Here is a 23,864-nt window from a genome sequence, read left to right on the forward strand (position 1 = left end):
ATAACATGCCCAAAGTGAAAACTCACCAGTAACTCCAAGCTTGAAGGTCAGCTTCTGGCCTGCAGCCTCACAGATGTATTCGCCAGCATCTTTCTTCTCCAGCCGCTCTATAAGCAGACGACGGGTTTTGCCCAGAGTCTCGATTTGGAATTTTCTAGAGGAAATGAGCAGTTTTCCATCCTTGTACCATTTCACTTCAGTTGTGTCCTCTGCTACCTCACAGCTGAGGCTGGCACTTTCTGTCAGGACAGCATGCACCTCCTTCTGGACCTTCTCCTGGTCTATAAACACAGGTGTCGTCTCTGAGTGCAGAAAAAGGAGAGAATATTGACAGAGGGATTCAAATGAGGCCATCTGTGTGCACAGGCCTGGAAAACATCAAGGTTACCACTTATGTTAAAACCAAATGTCTTCACTGGACAGTATCTACCCTTCTGTGTGAGCAAACTGCAACGTGGAAATTAGGGGAGTAAGAGTCCAGGAATGGAAAGGACCACTCCCACGACTGCAAGCATGCAAAACATGTCAAATTCAGAAACTTCCACAGAATATCTTTCCTGCACATCACCAACCCCCCCCCCCCAATATCTTTTCATTAAGACCTACAGTGAATTATCAAGGACACAACTGTAACATGTCATAGCAGAAATGATGGTCTCCTGGTTCACTTGTCCATCCTAACCCAACACAGTACTGTTGGCTTCTGGAACACTCTTCATAGTCTCTTCCACTGTCACAGATGTGACGGTCAAAAGACAAAGGAATACAATTTCCCTACAGCAGTCAGTTAGCCCAGGACTGTGGGCGGCAAGGTACTCAAGCATGTCTACAACTTCAACACTCCCTTCAACATCACACGCTTAGAACAGTTTGGGAACCTTCTGAATCCAGTTCTAAAAGACCAAGTACTAGGAATCTTTCAAGACAAAGGGGCATTTAGCATCTAGCAGAAGTGTTACAAGCATCTCAGAAGGTTAGGACCTCAAATACACAATAGCATGAGTTCAAAAAAGTGCTGAGTTTTCAGTCCATCTCTATAAATTCTGCTGTTAAAACTGCAAATGGCAGAGCACATTCCAACCTCTCAGTTTTTAGAACTGGGTGTGGAAATCTAACAAGGAAAGGATTTTTGAATGAATTTCATTTCAGGATTGAAATACTACAACAGAAAAGCACATGACCAAGTACTTCTGTGTTTTCCAGAAAATATGTTTCTGAGGAGAACTTTGTTGTGGTAACTAGAGGCTTTACAGCTGGATGCAGAAGAAACAGATGAAGCAGAATGCAGAAAAAAAGCTGTTTAATTGCTATCTAACTAGCCACCTTTTTTTCTAACAGTCTGGGCTAGTTTTCATTTAATCTGTACTTTTTTACTGATTAACACTCATCAAGCCTCAGCAATTCCTCTCACAGTTCAACTGGTTTCAGGCTCACCACTGCTAGTCCAGCACTATGCTCAGAAATGCCTGTGGCTGGAACAGCCCAGGTGAGTACCTCTTCATCACTCTCTTTCCAAATTTCTTTTGAAAATTCTGAAAGTCTTTAGTCCTCACACTGATGGTTCTTAAGTTATTCCTCCATTTCTTGGCTGGCAAAGCCAATCCTTTATTCCTTGCGTGTTTTACAGATAGTCTGTTTTACTTGCAGTTCCAATACAGACCGATCAAGCCTCACACAATGAATGTCAGACTCGCTTATCTGATTGTGACTTCCTACTCAACGGCATTGTAAATGGGGTAACGTGCTGCTTGGTGGAGCTCATGTTACTCCTCCCTTGACATGCTTCATGCAAAATGTACACTCCTATCACACGTGCTTGTCTTTGTCAAGAGGTTCAGTGCACAAGAATCACCCTTTGGGATCCCAGGAATGGGAAAGATTTGAACAACATGCTGACTATTATTTCTATTCTATTCATTTCTGCAATTATTATTATATAGACTACTTAAGAATGTGACAAGCCTTTGTGACATGATAAAACCAAATATTTCAGTATATACCAGACCCAGCACACAGCAAATCAGATAAACTTTACAGACTGCAGTAGAGCCCAGACTATTGCAATTGGGTCATTGTGTAATATGGAATCACAATTATTATTTTATTATTCTCTACTGAAATTTTGAAAAGAGTATCAGTCTTACCCATGACATTAATCTTGAAGGTCAGTTTCTGGCCAGCAGCCTCGCAGGTGTACTCGCCAGCATCTTTCTCTTCCACCTGCTCCACCACCAGCTGCTGCAATTTGCCCTCTGACTCCACCTTGAACTTCTTGCTTGAGGTGATCAGCTTCCCCTCCTTGTACCATTTCACCTCGGTCCCCCTCTGGGCCACCTCGCAGCTCAGCGTGGCCTTCTCTTTCAGGGCTGCCTGCACCTCCTTCTGCACCCTGTCCTTGTTTGTAAACACAACTTCTGGCTCTGAAAAGAGAGATTAATTCAAAGTGCATCCCTGAGCTGAAGTTTCCTAAACTCTGCATCATAGCTTACAGGGAATACTGGAAACCACCTCTCTGGCTTGACGATATCCATCTAAAGCTATCGGAAGGACATGTGGATTGTGATTTTTTTTTTTTTTTAAGAATGTTTTAGCTGCTTTGTCATTAATCACACAAAGATTAATAATATCTGTGTCAGCAAGCTAGGACTTTGGATGGATGGTTCATAGTAGCATTAGATGGCAGGCCCCAGCCAAGGGAAGATTTCTTTTGGTTGAAGTTGAGTAAAAGCATATGAATTCTTAGCGGCAGCAACTGCCTCCTGCTGTGTCAAAGCCCCATATCTCTGATTTCTTTTGTTCCAGATTGCTGCCTCTGCTGTCCCACAGGCTTGGCACTAGGTCATTTCATACAGTACTTAGGGCACTAGACCAGGACTTAAGTGTTCAAGGCTGCGCATTATCTCCAATGCGACCTTGAGAAAATCCCAGCCCACCTCTCATCCTTACATCCAACTGGTGAAATCCCTTCCCCTACAGAAGGTCCATTACTTTAGGCTGCTAGCAAGAGGATTAGGAGGTAGGGAGCGAGCTGGAAAACTGAATCCATCCCCTCATTCTGGAGTCCCAGTGCAGGGATTCGCCTTGAATGAGTCTCCATGCCACTTTCTTCCCCTATCTGCCATTTGCCCGATGCCTTAGAGACCTGAACTTCCATAAAAGCTTACTGTTACATTCCTCTGTTGTCTCCTACCCTCCCCTCCAGGCTGAAATGAGCACTTTCAAGAGGAACAAAAGGTGCACCCCGCAGATACCCTCTGGCTCTCCACTACGCCCTTGCTCTGAAACTTCCTGAGAATCAGCCGAGTTGCAGAGCTGTCCTAGCTGTACCAGGGTGTGGGGATGTGTTGCCGCGCTCTCGCTCGGTCCCACGGCGCCACCAGGGGAGCACTGCAGCTTCCTGCTGCAGGGCCACAAAGCACAGACCTCAATGTGAGAGATGCTAAAACGGCGTTTATTGTGAGCTACACTCAAGCTTACCTACAGTTGCAATTCGTTCCCACCCCTAGTCTGCGCGTCACACCGCGTGATCTTCCGCTACGCCTACTCTACCGCTTCTCATGCAAATATCTTTGTCTACGCAGTTTCCCAAGATCCCTCACAGGGATGGAGAGGAAAAATCAGTACTTTTTATGGCCCTGTTTGCACAGTGATGGCTAGCTCCCAAACGTTTTAAAGGATGGAGCTTCCTCTCCTAAAGATTGTAGAATGTTTTATATAAACAATATGAAGAGAACTGTATTCCTAACTCCTTGGCCCATTTTCCTACCAGAGCTAGGCCATCCCAATGATTTTCTCCAAAAATTTAAACCCTAATAGGAAAGATTCTTATGGAAAGATATTCAGTTTCCTAAATATTCAAGAAATAGGAAGGATGGACCAAAGAATTTTCTCTCACCTGTGATGTTAATCTTGAAGGTCAGTTTCTGGCCAGCAGCCTCGCAGGTGTACTTGCCAGCATCTTTCTCTTCCACCTGCTCCACCACCAGCTGCCGCAATTTGCCCTCTGACTCCACCTTGAACTTCTTGCTTGAGGTGATCAGCTTCCCCTCCTTGTACCATTTCACCTCGGTCCCCCTCTGGGCCACCTCGCAGCTCAGCGTGGCCTTCTCTTTCAGGGCTGCCTGCACCTCCTTCTGCACCCTGTCCTTGTTTGTAAACACAACTTCTGGCTCTGAAAAGAGAGATTAATTCAAAGTGCATCCCTGAGCTGAAGTTTCCTAAACTCTGTATCATAGCTTACAGGGAATACTGGAAACCACCTCTCTGGCTTGACGATATCCATCTAAACCTATCGGAAGGACATGTGGATTGTGATTTTTTTTTTTTTTTAAGAATGTTTTAGCTGCTTTGTCATTAATCACACAAAGATTTTATATATATATATAAAATATATATATATCTATATCAGTTTCCTAAATATTCAAGAAATAGGAAGGATGGACCAAAGAACTTTCTCTCACCTGTGACAACCATCTGGAAGACCACTTTCTGGCCAGCAGCCTCACAGGTGTACTCGCCAGCGTCTGTCTTTTCCACCTGATGCACCACCAGCCACCGTGCTTTGCCCTCCGACTCTACCCTGAACTTCTCACTTGAGGTGATCAGCTTCCCCTCCTTGTACCATTTCACTTCAGTCTTCTCCTGGGTCACATCACAGCTCATCAAGGCATTCTCTTTCAGGACAGCCTTCACCTCATTCTGCATTTTATCTTCAAACACATCATCTGCAAGATTGCAAAGAAGGAAAAATTACACCCAGGCCATCAGGGCTGCATAAAAGAATGACAGGATGGGCTTTCAAGTTTCATTTCCACCCTGGAACAGAGTTCATGCAAGGTTAGACATGTTTCCAAACAATTTCAGTGAAGCTGCAGGTAGATTTTAAGAAACCTATGATGCTTTAAAGCTTTGTCTCCAAGTTCCTGTTGTATGGGGTTTTCAATGGGAGATTGTCTGGTAGGTTATGATTTAAATAAACCAACTGTAAAATGAAAAAAAGGCTTATTAAGAAAATGCTTGTGGAAGCACTGGCAGGAACAGTTTGCTTCCAAACAGCACAGTTCCTGGCTGCTGCTCACTTGGACAGCAAGCAGGCTGACAGCAGAATTACGGTGCCTGATTGCTAGGTGTACACCAGCTTTCCTGCACATGCTGTGCAGGGTCAGTCTCCGCAAGCCAAGCAGGGTGGGCACTCTTGGGAAGAACGACACATTCTGTTCACTTGCAGAAGAGACCAGGCTGCATGTTCACAGCAAACAGCACCTGCTGCAGACAGGATCATTCATTTGCCAACGCTGTCCCCCTACCTGGGTCTAAATTGTTTTTGGAAAAAATGGTAAGGGTTATGAAATAGCTGCATAACATCTGGACTACCTTCACAAAGATTTATATGGAGTTGTGTCCTTACGGAACAGCGTAACTTCCAGGATATATTCTACAAAATGTGTGCTACTAACAACAGGATAAAATCAGAGAGTCATAGAATAATTCAGGTTGGTAGCAATCTCTGGAGGTCATCCAGGCCAATTTCCCCACTCAAAGCAGGCCAAATTAGCTCAAGCTGCTCAGGGCCCTGTCAAGTTCTGAGTATCTCCAAGAATGGAGACTCCGCAACGTCTCTGGGCTCCCATTTCAGTGCTTGACCACTCCCATGGTGAAAAGGTTTTCCCTAATATCTTATCGGAACAACCCATGTTCCAGCTTGTGTACTTTGCCTCCTGTCCTATCACGGTGCACCTTTGAGAAGAGTCTGGACTCATGGTCTCTACATCCTCCCATTACATGACTAGAGAATAAGATCTCCCCTTTGGCCTCCACCTCTCCAAGCTGAACAAATCCAGTTCCCTCAGCCTCTCCTCATATGTCATGTGCTCCAACCCCCTATTATCATGGAGGCTTCCACTGGAGTTGCTCCAACAGCCTTTTGGATTTCCTGATGTAATAACTGGCAAATTTCTCTACCAAGCAGACATTGAATTAACAAAAGTAATTTGATTTTAGTCTTGGTTTTGGTATATCCTAAGGACATCATTTTAGAAGTTGGGCATAGGAAATAACCTTGGATCTAGTGACCATAAGACCATCTACTTTAAAGTGAACGGAGGGATTAACAAAAATATCTTTATAATACACTTATTTAAAAGTGGCAAACTTGGTTGAATTATGAGAACTGATCAGAGAAGAAAAGAGCTATTTGTTCAAGACTCAATGCGGGATCTGATATCCTTGAAATCTTCATCACAGTGGAAGAACAGAAAGGAAAGGACTGGCCGGCTAAAAAGTCGCTGAACTATCCTCTAAAATCCTTTATAAGGCAAAACACAAATAAGGAATGGAAGAAAGCACAGCTCTGCAAAAAAACTACGTCTCTGAGGTCAAGAACTGTAGCGGTAAAGCAAGATTTGCCAAAAGTCAGGCTGGATCCAGGCTTGCGAAGGAAGTTAAAATAGATAGCAGGGGATCCTTTAACACTAGAAACAGAAGTGGGCAAGGAAAGAAGTGGGGCAATGATGCAAAGAGGCTGGGCTTCAGGTTTCAGAGCTCTTTGTATCACACCTCTAAAGACAACTAGCAAATTCCTAGAAAATATTCTCCTATAGGCTAATTTGTTCCCTCTGGACCTCACCCTCAGCCTAGGTAGATATTTTGCCTGCAGAAACAAACCAATAGAGGTTATAGAGCTACTAATTAAACGAGTGACTCCTAAGTTCACATGTTATGGTTCCATTGCAGACAACTGCCTTCAGTGTGAGGTTTCAGTTTCTCATTTGACTTTCCCTTGGGTGAAAACTACTTGTTCACACAAAGTCTAGTTGGTGCTCTCACTCGGTTGTATCTTTAATTAGCAGCAGGGCAAAAAGACAGGTGATCTGAGATCACAGAACTCTGAGGGTCAGAAGAGGGTCAGAAGATCCATTTTCCAGTTCTGGTTCTAGAGCACACTTCCTCTGCGGTCTTGGGCAAGAGCCTCAAGGTCCCAACACTTCTCCTTTTAAAATAGCCAATACATAGCCTCTTCCATAACCTTTGCCACTGCCTTCCTCCCCCCAGCCACTCTCTGCAGCCTCCTAGCACCATCCTCTTCTCCTCCTTGATGACTTTCACTTCTCTGCACGCTGTCTCTATCATGTCTGCACTCTGAGTGGCAGCAGCTGCCTGGGAGGGTAAGGAGTGGGGTAAGTTCAGGTCAAGTTCCTATGCTGCTGACCACGGCAGTACATGCAACCCGGGATCCACGCCATAGGCTTACTGACAATATCGCACTGTCCGCAGAGAGGGACGGGTCCTGCAGGGAGCATGCCGCAGCAGGAAGCCAGCTTACGTGCTCTGAACCGGAGGAGTTCCTCCGTTGGCATTGACTGTAGGAGGACTGTTGGAGACCACAAGGCTTGCTCATTAACAGGCAAGAGTACGTGGCCTGTGGTGGGTGATGTGAAACTCCCCAAAGGGACATTTCAGCTGACTTGTAGCCGCATTCAGACATCTAAAAGACCTCAAGCGCACACCATTGTCGGATTGGGGCACGGGCCCGGAGTAACGACGGAGTCTCAATATGAGTATGGTCGTTCTCCCTTTATTAGAGCTTACACAAAGTATATATATATCGACAAGCAATACGCATGCGCTAGCAACAGTTACATGATTGGTTACAGTTTCTGTCCACGCGCATAAAGCGGATATATGATTGGTGCAAGGTTGCTGTCCGCGCTCCGTCGACATTTATGGAACCTGGTTCCGTCCAGACTTGTTTACCAGTTTTGTGAATACCTTCTTTTGTAGTGCTCAAGGTCGCTGCAAGGCTCGCTCGCCTTGGCCTACATTCCTTCCCTTACCCTGAGAATGGGATTGCTCATCCCAATCAGATCATGCCCTCTCTCGCTTAACCATTCCTCCACAATGCGTGTCTCTTTTTCTCCTTTCACAGCAGCTTTGGAAGAAGCACTTGCAAGCTCAAGATTCATTGTGAAGTACTCTGCCTTTCACAGTCTGATGCGAGAGACGAGTATAAGCATCCTCATGGTTGTAGCACACAACCCCACCCTGCATCCCTTTTGTTATGCGTGGTCAGTGGTTGAAAGGAGATAGGAGAACTACCAGTAAAGGCAAAGAGTTTTTTGAATGCTACTGCTCTCTCCTCCTCATGGTCATGGTCATGGTCATATCTTTAAAGAGTTGGCATGGCAGATCAGCACGGACCCGTCCATTTTTAGGGGGCGTTGTGCTCACCAAGGTGCATGCTTCCTGGGAATTCCACATATGGGCTCTGTCCATACGTGTTGACTGCAGATACCCGGAACTGATAGTCAGCCTCTTCTGACAGGTTGCTCACCGTGAACTCGGGGACAGGCACAGGAGACTCATGACACCTCACCCAGGTAAAGCCAGTTAGCTTCTTGCGTTCCACTACGTAGCCATCGATTGGAAGGGGACGGTCCATCTTTGGAGGGGACCATGCTAGCATCACTGAGGTTTCTGTTTTATTTTTCACCACAGGGTCAACTGGGGGTTGCGTGGGAGGTTTTTTGGGAGCTGCACAGGAATAAAAAGAGGACAAGAAATTTGTGTCAGAGTTGAAAATCCACTGTATCTCACAGAAGAAAATCATCTGAGCTTGCACGGGTCTAAAGCACATTGAGGGTTAATGAACCTCAGGAAAACCTTGATGCGAGATGGAAAAGCAAAGGAATCCGTAAAAGGTAGTTCCAGACTGCATTATACCCCTTACACAAAGACGTACAATATTCTTAATAGTTAAACGTATGTGATTCCTAGACAGCTTTACTGATTGTCTGCACAAAGAGTTTACTGTGAACAACTCATAGGCTTAATTTTTCAGCGCTAAATACAGACCCATACCACTTCCTGTATGGCTCCTGGGCAAAGCAGATTAACATTCAATGTGATATATTCACTCGGACAACAGGTAAGCCACCATCAGAGGGTGTTCAGAATTCTGTGCACCAAACTGCTGTTCCAGTTCCCCGGTGTGAATCCAGGCTAAAACAAGAGACATCAGTGGGCTTACTTTGGCAAAGTAAACCCTTCATCCACCTGCTTACTAGACATCATTGCACAGGGATAGTTGCAAAGAACAGATCTGCACTAATACTGCAAGTCTCCTGCTATTAACCTTCTGCCAGAATTTCAACGGTATAAGTCCCTGCAGTCAAGAATGTAGATGTGCCTGTAAGAACCAACCTGTGGCACACGCATCTTCGTATCAAGGAGGAGTGTAACGATATTTTGCAATGCTTTACACACTGATGTGGCATCCTGTGCAGCAATATAAATCTACTCCCTAAAAGGTACCTGGTGCCAGGAGTCCATCTGCTCCATTTCTTACCAAGAACCCGCCCCAACACTATACTGAAACATTTCAGCGCAGATCCTCAACAGATTTAAACAGAGGTCAGCTAAACATCGTACAACTGGGACATTTCAGAGATACAAGATAGAATCACAGAATCACAGAATGGTTGAGGTTGGAAGGGACCTCTGGAGATCATCTAGTCCAACCCCCCTGCTCAAGCAGGGTCACCTAGAGCACGTTGCACAGGATCACGTCCAGGCGGCTTTTGAATATCCCCAGAGAAGGAGACTCCACAACCTCTCTGGGCAACCGGTTCCAGTGCTCTGTCACCCTCACAGTGAAGAAGTTTTTCCTTATGTTCAGATGGAATTGTCTGTGTTTCAGTTTGTGCCCGTTGCCTCGTGTCCTGTTGCTGGGCACCACTGAAGAGTCTGATTTTCTGATGAAAGTAGCTTGCATCCACTGGAGGGTCAGCTATCATACAGTAATTTATTATCTCCACACCAACTCTCTGTGTGTCTGAGCCAGGAGAGAATTAACCATATACCCCTGTGGTCTGATGATTACAGCACTCAGCCAAGGGACCATGCTCAGGTCTCAAGTGCTTTTCAAGCAGAGCATGTAAAGCAGGAGACTTTCCCACAAGGTCTCAGGCTACCTGAGCTTAGTCAAGAGAGATCTCTTTCTTCAGGGCTATTGAACACTAAACCTCCTGTTCAGAAACTAGCCAGCAGTGATTTTTTTTTTTTTTTAATGTAGACAGCTCTCCCCAGGCCATAGACAAAGCCCAAGGAGTGCAGGACATGAAATAGTTATCAGAAGGTGACAGAGTTCCTTGACTGTCAGGCTCAAAGAGATTTATACCTACCAACTAGAGGAAAAGCCTCCATGATGAACACTTAACATATGAAGATTGCTTTTCACATGTGATTTGCAACGACGCTTGGAAATGCCTCAGTGATCCCTTTTGCTTGCTTTTTGTTCCCAGGCAGCCACTTGTCAAATGTGACTTCAAATGTGGCAACAACACCCATGGCAACCTTGCTGGATACCGGAGATTATCCTGCCAATTCGAGCGACTATTCTTATGAGTACTTGGACGAGGCAGATTACATGCTGTATGGCCTATGCACGAAGGAAGAAGCGCTCTCATTTAGCAGAGTATTCTTGCCAGCATTTTACACTGTGGTTTTCCTGGTTGGGTTGGCTGGGAATGGCCTCCTGTTTATTGTCCTGATTATGTACATCAAGAAGAAAAAGAAGACGACTGAGGTGTATCCCCTGAACCTGGTGATTTCAGACTTCCTTCTCCTAATAACCCTTCCTTTTTGGGCCCTATACATTTCTCAGTGGGTGACCTGGGACCTGTTGTGCCCGCTCTTAAACACCATGTACACTGTGAATTTCTACAGTGGTGTCTTTTTGGTGAGCTGCATGAGTCTGGACATGTACCTGCAGATAGTCTATGCTTGCTCTCCTCGCAACTCAATGACGCAGAGGAAGTCCATCCTTATCTTGTCAGTGGTTTGGATCCTTTCCATACTTCTCTCTGTTCCTGATGGCATCTTCACAAACATCAAGCAAATCCACAACAAAACTGTCGTGTGCACTCATGATTATGGTCAGAAACACGTATTTTGGAAAGTTGTTTCTCAGGCCATTCAAAACATCCTGGGCTTCCTTGTTCCGTTCCTTTTCATGGTGTTCTGCTATTCCCGCATAGTGTGTGTCCTCACCACTTCTGCCATTCCCAGATCAAGGAGAGCACTCTGCTTAGTCTTTACTCTGGTGGGTGTTTTCTTTCTTCTGTGGTCCCCTTACAACATTGTCCTCATCCTTCACTCCCTGCAAGATGTCGGTGTGATCAGCAACTGCGAAAGGAGTAGGCAACTGGACTATGCCACGCAGATCACGGAAAGTTTGTCCTTGGTCCATTGCTGTCTCAACCCCTTGCTCTACGCTTTTGTGAAGAAACGATTTCGGTTGTACTTATGGAAGATCCCTAGGGCCATTATGAGAAGAAGTGGTTTCCTCGACATGCAGCTTTCAGAAACAAGTCAGTCTTGTAGCAGATATGCTGCTCAGATAGAAATGTTGAGTATCACAAATGCATGATAAATGTTTACATTACACTGAAAGAAATGCATGAACATGTATGTCCTCTGTGATGTATTTTACTGGTCCCGGCCATGCGATGGAGTTGGTGTGAGCCCACAGCACTGGGTAACCAGAAATCTCATCCTAGAGCCAGCATCAGGATGAGGATTGCCCACATTCAGAATGGAAAACTAAAAGTGTGCGGTTTTTTTGTTGTAACCAGAGTTATTATAAAAGGATTGTCCAGCATTTATGGTCATGGAAGAAGCCCATTTTCTGTCAGGGGTATGTCAAAGGTGAAGCATTAGTGAATGAAGGAGTATTTTATGTAGACCATGTGCACTGAAACCTGCAGACCTGAGACCTTGTGCAGAAATTCTCACTCATAGATCGCAAAGTGACTGATCAAGGAGAGCAATTTCATGATGCCCACTGCTCGTGGTACAGGTGGCGGGGAAGGATTTCCAGTGGCCATCCATCAGGCCAAACACAGGTGGCCAGAAGCCCAATCTAGGCGGTTTTCCCCTGGCTTTTGGCATCTGCCAGGTAGATGTGTTCAACTGAGCCGATCCCTTTGTCTACCAATAGACACCTTGGGAGGAATTAGGCACTTTTAAGTTCTGAGTCATCCAACCAGTTATGGGTTTCTCCATTAGGATGAGCTGCGCCACACTCAAATCTATTGAGCAGGATATTGCGTGTCTGAGGGGTGGTAAATCAAGCCCTCAGCATCTTTGGCAAGGGGAGGATTTAACTAGGAAGGAAGGAAGGAGGCTGGATCTCAGAAACAGAAGAGAAGAAAAGGGAGACACACAGAGTACTTTTGGGGAAAGAAATGGGGTGCAAGTCTGATGGGGACACAGTCTGGCCAGTACGAGCAGGTGTTCAGCCTTGCAATGCTGCATAAAATATTCCTCCGACACAACTCATGCAAAAGACGTGAAGTGATTCACAATGGGAACAATTATCTGATACCCTGAAATTTCAGCAGCGGGTTTAAGCTTGCAGCCTGAGACATTTGTCTCTAGGTATCTCCTAGTGATCTAGGTGCAAGCTCCATTACACCGTGGATCTAGTCAATGCAGTCAGTGGAGCCGAGGAAGCAAGTCAGATGACTAAACATAGGTGTCTGCTCTTGGGTGAACCCAACAGCTCCGGGAATCCCACCACTCTGTGATGACTATGGGAAGAGCTCAGACACCCAGCTCACCTGGGGCCACCGAAAAGTAAATGCCTTCCTCCGTGAGCTCATTTCCACCCTGGATGTCAGTAACCAGAGGGTTGCATTTTGAAATCAGATGATGACCTCTGGAGAGGCAGAGCTCCTTGTTTCAAGATCAGTTTGACCATCAAAGCAATAGAGGTTAAACCAGTAACAACCAGCGAGAAAGAGAGAAACAGTAAAAACATGTTCTCAGCAGAAGAGGAGCGGAGGTATTTTGTGTTCCTATGGACACGTTTTGACAAGATAAAAAAGAGCTGTGGATACTGTAAATATTGGCTTTGTATCATCACCTAGTGACAGCATGGCCTTGAATAGAGTAGCTCTGTTAGCTATTAGCCAATTCTGATTAACCAGTGTAGTTTTAAAGTTCAAGCTTATTAGTTGGCTGGCCTTTAAAGATGCTATTCATCCCAAACACTGTCAAACCTTATCTGGACCTTTTCTAGCCTGGAAACCAGTTAAACTTTGACTAGAAATGTGCAAAACTAAATTAAGAATTAGAAAGAAAACCCTCATCACTCTTTCAGTTTTATTGCTGAACTGAGCTACTGGTAGGACAGAGTTACTGGTAGGACAGAGAGGGGTTTTGAGTTAATCTGGAAAGGTAGATTTGTTTTTGCAGCAGTTATTTTTCTTCTCATCATTCCTCAGGTGTGTTTGCAAAATGATGAGGCTGGGACTTCTTTGTTTAGAAATAAAACAGAATAATTATTCAGGTGATGATCTGGTATGGATGTCACTCAACAGATCTGATCATGAGGGAATGAGGAAAGGGCATCTGCTTCATTTCGTTATCTGAGTAAGGACTATTCAGCATAAAGGAAATAACAAGTATCAAGGAAATTGCTAAATTAAACACACAGATACATAAACACTAAGGAGCAGGTGATAACGGAGATGGTAATGAAGACCAAATCTCTTCAGCCACCGACTGATGGACCATTAAGGAACTACCCAGCAGCACCTTGGGGAGGGCCAGTCTGAGCTCTGCAACTCATAAGAAGCAGGAAACAGGACTAATATGAGCATTATGGGGTAGCTGAGGGTGGCCTGTGGGACTGTGCAAAACTGACTATGGGATGCTTAGGGGAAGGGCCAAAGGAGGGGAAAGCGGGGAGGGGAGATCAGGGAAGAGCAAGTGTGGGAAAATAGAGAGGAGGAAGCAAAAAAAGGAGCTGGTTGCGTGTAAGCAGCCGCCAGGCTGCACGCTTGTCTGAGCCCTGTGCACGACCACAACAGTCTAGCCCATCTCCTTATGAAATCCTTTTTCTTAACCACCTTGCTGTGTAATATCACTCTCTGCCCTACAGGTGCGTGCTGCGAGGTCTAAGTGGCAGCAACGGGAGTGGGGCTGGGGGTGGCTGCAGAGCTGCCCATCCTGCTAAACTGACAGGAGGCAGCTCAGGCGCGTTGTCCATGGGGGTGGGAAAGAGGACGCAGGAACGGCTGGGCCGTGGGGCTTTCAAAGGAGCCCTCCTAGGAGACACCCTGCCCACGGCGTAGCAGGTCACAGCACAGTCCTGCACAGCAGAAGGGATCTGCAGCATTGGTGCAAGACACGAATTGCCATTGCCGAGCAGGGAATGGGAAGGGAGGACTAGTTTTCGGCCTGGAGGGCTCCCCAGTCCAGCTCACAAAAGCTGGTGCTGGCGGAGGGACTCAGCAAAAACGAGGGGCTGGAAGGCGACGGGTGGCAGGAGTGTACTTACTTCTTGGTGGCAGTCCAGATTAACACCTGACTGAAGCGATGGTGCTACTTTGGCCTGAGATATCTGGTTTATTGGCCAACCTCTGTTGTGTCTGCCTTGCACAGAGACCTTGACCTGCCTGGTATTCACTGCGATCTGCCTCTGCCACAGAAATGAGTTTCATTTTTGGCCAGACAAATTTGAAGCCTGATGGTGACACACCAGCTAATTAAAAGATCACTCTGTAGAATTATATTTTAAAGTGAACCAGAAGGCTTATCTCTACCAAAGTCACAATTTGTGCCTTAGCAGGGACCCCTCAGATAAACAACCTGCTCTACGCCTCCCTGAGATGAGCTATAAGTGAGGTCTAACACACTATAGATTAATCACGGTTAAAGTTCGGTGGTGGCTAAAATCCTAGCTAGAAGGCAAGGATCCCAGACAAGTCTGGAGGACACTGTGGGCAGAAGACACAGAAAAGCAGAAGGAAAATGGGTAAAAACCCGGGAGGCACAAAGAGGCAGGGAGCGGGGAACTGAGAGTTTGGGGTAAAACAGAAGAGGAAGAGCTGTGGGTGGAGGCAAAAGCAGTGGGACGGCTGGGAGGAAAGGGGAAGGACAAGGCGAGAGGACAAAATCATCAGCTCCGGAGCTGGTTGCCCGCTTTGCCAAGGGTAACCGCACCGCCGTAGGCTCCGTTACGGTGGTGGCATCCTCCCCATCACCCATGTTGGCCACGGGTGTCCCCGTTCATCCCTTCACACTCCTCGTGCTCCTCTCCCAGCCTGAGAGGGGGGTGACCTACCTCGGCTTGACACGCCGGAGAGCTGCGTTGATGCACGTTCCCCGTTACTGAACACGTCAGCCCCACTGGGACGTCTCCAAAAACCCTCCTTCATCTGCAGCTGGCTGCTCCCCTGCTTGCAGCAGTGCTAAGGAAAACAGAGATACCTCCATCCTCCAGCCGAGAGCTTGGGGGTGAAATATTTGCCTGATGGTCCATGTGTGTCTGGTGGACTATTTGCCTGAGAAAGCTGGAGAAAGGAAAAAAAAAAAAAAAAAAAGCTTCCCTGGAGCATAAAAAGGGTTAAAGAGAAAAGCAATTTTTGCCGAATTGGGGCTCCCGGGCGCTGCAGCCTAACGCAGTGGAGGCGTGCAGCCTGCGGCTCCCTGGGGAGCAGGGCTGGACGGGAAGGCGAGGGGACGGACTGTGCGTGTCCCAGCGTGCGGTGCCGGGCGCTGGCCCTCTAACCCGGGCAGGGTAACTGAGGACACACATGGGTCAGAGGAGGAAAATCCCCCGCTGCCAGCGCGGGCCAGAGGAGGGTGCAGGGGACGTGGAGTTGGGGCGGCTAAAATCCGAGCTAGCAAGGAAGGAGCCCAGAAAAGTCTGGAGGGTGAATGGGGAGCAGGAGAGACCGAAAAGCACAGGGAAAATGGGTAAAAGCACAAGGAAAATGGGTAAAAGCACAGGACATGGGGTGGGATGGGGGCTGCGGGGCGCAGAGCGAGGAGGAGGGCAGAGGGACATCAGCAGGGACTGGACACCCACAGAGGGGACCAAGCCTGCGCAGCGCGAGCGAGAGATCGGGGCTGGGAGGGAGCCAGGACTGGGAGGGCAGAGCTGGGTCAGTGGTTGATTTAAACCCTCCTCAACCCTGGGGAAGGTGAACCTGCATTGCTTTGCCCTTGTATGGATTAGCAGTGCTCGCACAGCCGAAAGAACACTTATGGGGCACTGGGTTTTGGAGAACCTCAAAATGTTGGCGCTCTTTCCTCCTCTTGGCTTTCAAGACCGAATCAGTTCAGTTTTTAACCCCTCTTCCTCTCTCCTGAACTCATTGACAGCAGCATTTCCAATCTCTTAGTCTCTTTTATTCAGCCAGCAGCCCATAGCCTGGTGTTAAGGGCAGCAATCACAGAGTGAAATTCTCTGCCCCCTGTTTTTTTTCTTTTTCAAAAAGCAAGCCTCAATGCAGGTGCAGCTTTTAGCCTGGAAAAAGTAATTTAAGTTCCCGCAAAGCACACGCTGAAACCCATCAACCTCGCTCAGCAGCCCAGTCACTCCAACGTGACTGTAACGTACCTTTGCCCTGATTGTACCTGCTCTTTCCATGCTCAAAAACATCTGTCTTCAGTGAAAGGAAAGGGAGGTATAAGCGGCAGAGCTTTGCAGGGGAAGGGTAAATACTTGCCACCAATAGGGACTGAGGTTGTCAGCTGTGCCTCAGCTTATCAGCGACCAGATGTGAACAAAGAGCCTTCTCCTGCCCCAGGCCAGGTCAAAACCCCGGACGGGCGCAGAGCTCTCATGGCTCTCTGGGTAACTCTTCTTTGTTCCCTGGTAGCATCGCTGCTTGGTGGCCTCTACCTCCTGGGAGCGTTTCGAAGGAGGAGAGCCAATGAGCCCCCTCTGGACAAGGGTCACATCCCGTGGCTGGGTTACGCCCTGGATTTCAGAAAGGACAGTTCAGAGTTTCTAAAGAGGATGCAGAGAAAACACGGGGATATTTTCACAGTGCTACTCGGAGGCTATTACTTCACCTTCGTGATGGACCCCTTTTGCTTTGGCGCCATAGTGAAGGAATCGCGAGCCAAACTAGACTTTAAGAAGTTTGCATCCGAACTGGTCCGCCGGGTTTTTGGATACCAGTCCGTTGAAGCCAGCCACAAGATTATTCAGCTATCAAGCACGAAGCATCTGATGGGGGATGGACTCGTTGTCATGACACAAGCCATGATGGAGAACTTGCAGAAGCTGATGCTTTTCAAGATGAACTCAGGAGAGAGGGAGCGAACGTGGCAAGAGGACAGTCTCTTCAACTACTGCTACAACATCATCTTCAGAGCTGGGTACCTGGCTTTGTACGGCAGTGAGCCACACCAAGGGGCAGACAACAAGGAGAAAGCTAACGAGCACGATCGTGTTCACTCTGATGAGCTGTTCTATGAATTCCGGAAGTACGACCGCCTCTTCCCTCGCCTGGCCTATGCCGTGTTGCCTCCCAAAGACAAAATTGAAGCTGAGCAGCTCAAGAGGCTCTTCTGGAGCATGCTGTCTGTGAAGAAGAGTCGACAGAAGGACAACATCAGTGGGTGGGTAAGTGACCAAGAGCAGTCCCTGGCAGAAAACGGTGTTCCCGAGTACATGAGGGATCGTTTCATGTTTCTGCTCCTCTGGGCATCCCAAGGCAATACTGGCCCAGCTGCCTTCTGGCTCCTCTTCTATCTAATGAAACATCCAGAAGCTATGAAGGCTGTGAAGGAAGAAGTGGATAAAGTCTCCAGGGAGAGCGGCCAGGAAGTGAAGCCAGGTAGGCCACCAATTAACGTCACTAGGGACATGTTAAACCAGACCCCTCTTCTGGACAGTGCTCTAGAGGAGACCCTGCGGCTGGTTGCAGCCCCAATCCTTATCAGAGCCGTCCTGCAGGACATGACCCTTAAGACGAGCGACGGGACAGAGTACGCTCTCCGCAAAGGAGACAGGGTGGCTTTGTTCCCACATGCCTCTGTGCAGATGGACCCAGAAATCCATCCCGAGCCTCACCGATTTAAATATGACCGGTTCCTAAACCCAGATGGCACCAGGAAAGATTTCTACAAGAATGGGAAAAAGCTGAAGTATTTCAGCATGCCTTGGGGAGCAGGGATATCCATCTGTCCTGGGCGGTTCTTCGCGACCAATGAAATGAAACTGTTTGTGTTCTTGATGCTGACTTACTATGACTTGGAGCTGCTTGACGGAGAAGAGGAGATCCCGCCGATAGACAGCAGCCGCTGGGGATTTGGAACGATGCAGCCCATTCGTGACGTTCGCTTCAGATACCGGCTGCGCTTTTAATTTGAAAAGCCTCATTACGTTCGGCCTCCTGGCTTGTTTAGGAGCTGTTGGTGAAATAAACTGCACAAAACTCCTCCCACGGGTATCGGATCCGTGCAGAGCGCTTTCGTGAGAGCGAATGCTGGTATGACCTCGCTTGTTTAACAGTTATTGTGGCTTTTCTCTTTATTTCCATTGCACGTTTCACTGCTCTGTGTCTATGGTTATTGTATTGTTTTTACTTCAGTTTAGCCTTGGGACTGTGTTATTTTGTTATCAGACTCTTAACGATGTATTGAAATGAAATGAAGCAAGCAGAGATCCTAGCATATTTTCCGCGTGAAGCATATCCGCGGCAGAATGGCATCAGCCCGCACGCTGGGGATTTGTCTCCCTCCTCCCCACTTTTCCCCTTGTCAATCCGAAACGTCTCACTGCGTTCAGAAAGGCACTGAAAGGTCGGAGAATGATAAATATGCTCTCTGCAGCTGCAAGGGTTTCATCGTGGGCTTAGCACTGTGTGGCCTGTCATCTCCTTTCGGCATCAGGTTAAAATGCATTCCCCTGAGGTCCCCAGACAGACGCCCCTCAGAGCAGAGGTAGGACCTACTGACCACAGACACCCCCACAACACACAACTGCTCACACCTAAGAAGAGGAGAGAGCTTGCTGGTCTCATTTGCTACATTACTGGGAGGCAAAGGGAGTTGCAAACATCAGTAATAACCTAAGGTACCATTTTCATGCATCTGCATGATTTAAGACGTGGATTTAAGCCTTTCCAGGGCTGCGAGCGGGTGCACGTTCAAGCCCAGTGTCTTGTGCACAGCTGCTGGGGATAAAAAGGGTATTTGCATCTGTGTGTGTGTGTTTGGATTCATCCCACCTGCTGTAACGCGGCTGGAGCGTGGCTACCTACAGCTGGGTTCGTTCCCCCACAGCACCGAACCAAATCACTGGTTCAGTCCAGCTCGTTGAACGTGCCCAGAAATGTCCGAGTCTGCAGGCTGGCCAGGAGCAGATCTGCCCTCCTGCGAGAGAAAAGAGAGTGTAGCTAAAATTAAATTTTATTTTATTTTCTCCAGGTCAAGGTTTTAACCAGCAGAGCTGGTCTTGAGCCCCATGGGCTGGTGGCATTGCCCAGAAGATGCTTCCTGGCAAGGGCTTCCCCCCTGCCAAACTCAGCCCCCGTTCTCTTGTCCTCTTGCCAGTCCCGCTTGGGGAAGGCGATGGCAAGGGCAGACACTGGGTTCATCCCAGGGCTCCGGGCCCTTGGGGACAGCGGGGGACACCAGGGTGCATCGACCCCGCTTCCCGTTGGCCCCTCTTTCCCCCAGCATGCTCCAGCAGCGGAGCAGCCCACAACGGCCGGAGGGGGCTGTGGCGGTCGGGGAGTGGTGGAGGAGAAGACAGGACTGGGGCAGGAGCGAGGACCATAACAACCTCGATCACCCGTGGGCTGCAGCCACAGCTACCTCTGGGCCACAAAACATCCCTGCTTTATGCACCTGTAACAGCCAGCCCAATAAAAGCTAAAACTTTGCCTTGCAAATATTGCTTTGCTTCTTCCCTTCCGCGGTCACAGCAGCTCTTACAAGAGTTAAAGCACAGCCTTGCCGGGGGACAGCAGACTGGTTTTACCCCGATGCTAACCTTGGACTTTGGCGATTACATATGACCGAGGAACCCAACTCAAACATTTTCAGGTGTGTCAAAACATCAAAGCCAAATTTGGCTTTATTCTCCGGAGGCCAGAGTTATGTTGTAACTGCATCTCGAGGGCAAACTACAGGCCTTATAGCGCTGGAAAATTCAGAGAGAAGTGGTCAAGCACCTGGGGCACCACTAGGATAAATAAAAATGCCCCGTTTCCCAGTAGAGTCAGGCCCTGAAGCTAATGCTGTTATCCAAAAAACTGGCCTGACGCTCTCGCAGCAATGAGCTGGCACCCATCCAGTTATGCCGAGCGAGGGGCAGAAAGCAGAGCCGTGCTTGCGAGGTGGCACTGGCGCAGAAGTTGGCTGGCTGCGATGCCTTCTGTCCCACCGCTGTCTTCAAGTATCGCTTAGTGGGTGCCCTTCCTTTGGCATTATCTTCAGGCTGTTGTGGAGGAAAGAGAGGAAAATTAGATAGGGAGAAGGAAAACACGTCCACGTAAGACAGGAGTGACGGCAAGAACCTCAGGGAGACTGGAAGCACCTTCTGGTCTTGATGGGGGTTCTTCAAACCCTCAGAGCTCCTGTACACCTGCCCCCGGGCGAAACAGGCAGACGTATCACGCCACCGTGGGCATCCAGCTGAGGCTGTTGTGCCGTTAGGTGACACGTCCCAAGCGCTCGAGCCAGCTCACCAACCTCTCCCACCACTCCACATCGCTCAGCCACCAGCGCTGGCTGCATCAAAGCCTTTGGTGACTGCTCCAGCCTCTCACTCACCAGGAGACACGTGCGGGAGCCCCATATGGGTCCTGGTTATGAAGGGAAGACGAAGTGACATCCCCACCTCAAGGCACGCTTTAGAGAGGATTTTTTGTGCAGCTGGCTTGCATGAGGGTCATAAATGGCTAGGGCCTGGTGCATACATGCCGGCATTACTTGCATGGCATAGGGTCTCCTCGCTTGGGTCGGGGTGAGTTGGACAGGTCCTGAGCAAACACGGACTGAGTTTGGGAAATGGAGGCAACATAATACGTTGCATTTTCCTTAGGCATATTCCCCGTGAGGGCACATTAGCAGTGCACGACTGGGCCTTCCCCTCCTGGCAGCTCCCTGGGGTAAGGCCGGGAGAGGTGACCCAGAGCTGGGCGATGACCTGAAGGACTCAGGGAGCTCCAACACCACAGCAACGTGGGAACTTTCAGATGGCCGCTTTAAAGAGAACCTTTTAAACGCTGTAAAGAGAACCACCCCGGTACCTTTGGCAGCAGTATCCAGAGCTAGTCTCTATTTCTAATGAGGCAGGAGCTTTTTCTGGGCCATTCAGAAGCTACATAGTGAGGGTGCAGTTTCGCACGCCCAAGGTCTCTGGCAGCAACACAGTACAACAATACTGTGGAAGGATATAAAAATAATGACAACGACAACGGTTCCGCAGAAAAATCTAGCTTTACTTCTTTGTCAGAACGGTTTATTTAGCATTAGTTAACAAAACAATATTGAGTCTATAAAAGACTTCAGACATGCTCAGGTGCATGCAAATGTGAGAAGCAAAAAATCACTTAATTGGAGTCATACAAGAAAGAGGAGCGTCAAAGCTCCAGGTGAGTTAATCGGCAATCCAAGTTTTACGCGTAGGCAGGTTGTCCCCCGACATTGAGCTTTCCAACCCAAAGTGCTCCAGCAAGAGTAAAGAACGAGGCTGTGCCAACGGAAACCTCCTTGAATTCGTAAAATAAGTTAAATCGGAAGGAATCCGGGGTTCTGAAAAGTTTAATGGGCCGGATCTCATAACAGTGCCCATCTCCCATAATGTCTCTGCCCCCCAGAGAATCGGGCATGGAGTCTGGCCCTGAAACCTTGGGTTTCTCTTCTTTCGTGCACCATGAAGGCAAGATAACTTTGACATTCAAAGCTTTACAGTCTAATCCGTGTCTGCTCTGCGCAGCACAGTGAAAGCTCCTCTAATCTCAGTTACTCTTTCTGTACTATACCAGAGGACTCGTAATGCTGTACGCTTTGGGTTTCGAACAGTATGGGGTTGAATGTGATGGAAAGCGCTGCCGCTGTTTAAACAGCGTCACTTCTACGCGACAGTATTAAACCGTAATACATCAGGAACCGATTTCCGGTTCTCCTCCCTCTCGACGCAGCCAGCTGCTGCTCTGAGAAAGCATCCTATCACACGCTGCTCCTAAGGAAAACTCAAGGAACTCAGCAGAACCAACAGATACATCCTTCACTTCACAGAAACGCAAAGGAACACAGAGGTTATAAGTACAAAGAAATTATACAGCTGATACCACCCATGGTAAAGGAAAGCAGTGCCTTTCAGCAGCTTCTGAAGAACAAAGAGGTACATGAAACTTGAGGATGCTTTGGATTTTTCTGAAGAATCAAAGCATACGGCATTTGCCCACGGCACTGCTTTCACGTCTCTGGATAGGTGTGCCTGTGCACCCCCCAGAAAACAGCCGCTGCGCTTCGAACTACCAAGGTCTCTTAGCCATAAATCTTCGGCGCATAACGAGGTCATGGTCATTATTGCGTCTGATGCCTTTACTGCTGTGCAACTACATTTAAAGCCATCCTAAGCGAAAGCACCGTCTAACCCACTTTTCTCCAACGCACTGTTCACACGGCCTGCAAGCGTCTTTGATGTCCCCCCCTGAGACTCCAGGAATCTCAGCATCTAAAACCGAGGCTGACAGGAAGAGTGAAGTGTAAAGTTATCTGTGGCACGTTATTGTCTGTGGCCTGCAAAGGTGAGAACTGCACTACTACGTGATTGAGTGCAATTGCTGGTCAGTCCCAGCCCCAATTTCTCTTTGCTCGTGTCGGTAGAAGAGTTGCTGTACATGCTATGGCAGAGCGAGTACGTTCTATCCAGATACCACCTGGACCACACAGGTCAAAACAGGTTTCCTCTAGCCAGAGATCTTCAGTTCATTCAACAACACGGTTGCTGTGCTGAAAATTTATAACGCTCTAGGTAATTACCCTAGTAGAGGGCAGCTTTTGACGTGCAGGCATTTAGCAAAATGACCGTAACCATGTCATTGAGATTCCCTGGCTTTGCCACATCTCCCACAAGCCTGGGAACAGGCATTTGTCCTGTGGCCAAGCTCCTTCCGCCCTGTCACACCACATGTGGAAATATCCTGCGGCAGGCTGAATGCACAGATCCGAAACAGTGCAACAGTGCGTTTTCTACGGGGAGCCAAGCAAGGCAGGGACTTCACAGCAGCAACCCACTCACACACTGCTTTCCAGGCTTGGCAGCTGCCTAACGGCCTCGGATGTGCTCAGAAAGGGCTTGCTGCACAGGCCCGTTTTAGCCTGCTTGTGAGGGAGGCCACACAACTAAAATTCTCCATCCGCCTCCTCTGGGAACTTCTTTCCTAGAGAAGCCCATACTCCAAGTCACAGCTTGGCAAAGCTGCTTTTTCACAGGTTTGCACATTTGCTCTTTAACACACTTCTAAGACAATGGATGCAGACAAAGAAAGACAGGGGAGGGGTTGCTTTAAGATCTCATGTGACAGGCAAGTCTACTTCAAGGTCTAGTGGGAGACTTCAAATGCCTGTCCAAAGAAAAGCAGAGCTTCATGGTTTTACAAACCATGAACGTTGGGCGTTCATGGAGAACAGTAACTCTGCTCAAAGCCAAGCAAGCTATCGCCGCTTGCAGGATCAGGAAAAGGAAGAGATGCAACTCATCAGTTACTGGAAAGCCCCCATCTACGCTAACACTGTCACACACATAACGCTTAATTACTCCTCCTGCAAAGGGAGGTACACTTTGCAGGGAGGTTCTTCTTCACAGCTAGAAGTATTCTCCTCTAGCTTGCGTGGCAAAGCCCTGTGTTTAAGCCGGGGTCAGGCCCTGTGAGGACAGTGCTGTCTGGTTGTGTACTTGGCCAGGCAAGCAACATGCTGAGCCCAGCCGCCCACGGATGCTGGCAGAGTCCCACCACTCCACCCTTTTGTCTGGTACTTGGCAAATACATAGGATCACGGGGTAAGTCAGGTTGGAAGGGACCTCAGGAGCTCTCCAGTCCAAT

The 23,864-nt window shown here is 48.0% G+C and overlaps 3 protein-coding genes across 3 annotated transcripts in view; 2 read left to right on the forward strand and 1 right to left on the reverse strand.

Moving 5' to 3' along the window:
• LOC136991340 (obscurin-like) overlaps positions 1 to 8,437 on the reverse strand; it is a 176,250-nt gene extending 167,813 nt beyond the window's left edge. The window contains 5 exon segments of the mRNA XM_067292206.1: positions 27 to 302; positions 2,145 to 2,420; positions 3,896 to 4,171; positions 4,461 to 4,724; positions 8,227 to 8,437. Of these exon segments, the coding sequence (XP_067148307.1) occupies positions 27 to 302; positions 2,145 to 2,420; positions 3,896 to 4,171; positions 4,461 to 4,724; positions 8,227 to 8,437 (1,303 nt within the window).
• Positions 8,438 to 8,641: 204 nt separating this feature from the next.
• Positions 8,642 to 11,482, forward strand: LOC136991341 (atypical chemokine receptor 2-like). Its single transcript, XM_067292207.1, has 2 exons — positions 8,642 to 8,696; positions 10,299 to 11,482. Exons 1-2 carry the CDS (start codon positions 8,642 to 8,644, stop codon positions 11,423 to 11,425), a joined length of 1,182 nt encoding a protein of 393 aa, XP_067148308.1. The 3' UTR covers positions 11,426 to 11,482.
• Positions 11,483 to 16,616: 5,134 nt separating this feature from the next.
• LOC136991419 (5-beta-cholestane-3-alpha,7-alpha-diol 12-alpha-hydroxylase-like) lies at positions 16,617 to 18,166 on the forward strand. The gene has a single exon (XM_067292544.1). The coding sequence runs from the start codon at positions 16,634 to 16,636 to the stop codon at positions 18,164 to 18,166; it is 1,533 nt and encodes a 510-aa protein (XP_067148645.1). The 5' UTR covers positions 16,617 to 16,633.
• The last annotated feature ends 5,698 nt before the right edge of the window (positions 18,167 to 23,864 follow it).

This window comes from Apteryx mantelli, chromosome 2, assembly GCF_036417845.1.
Source record: "Apteryx mantelli isolate bAptMan1 chromosome 2, bAptMan1.hap1, whole genome shotgun sequence".
Classification (NCBI taxonomy): domain Eukaryota; kingdom Metazoa; phylum Chordata; class Aves; order Apterygiformes; family Apterygidae; genus Apteryx; species Apteryx mantelli.

Coding starts and splice junctions, on each gene's coding strand:
- LOC136991341 (XM_067292207.1), top strand. CDS start 8,642: ATGAACCTCAGGAAAACCTTGATGCGAGATGGAAAAGCAAAGGAATCC. Junction 8,697..10,298: donor AGCAAAGGAATCCGTAAAAG/GTAGTTCCAGAC, acceptor TTTTGTTCCCAG/GCAGCCACTTGTCAAATGTG.
- LOC136991419 (XM_067292544.1), top strand. CDS start 16,634: ATGGCTCTCTGGGTAACTCTTCTTTGTTCCCTGGTAGCATCGCTGCTT.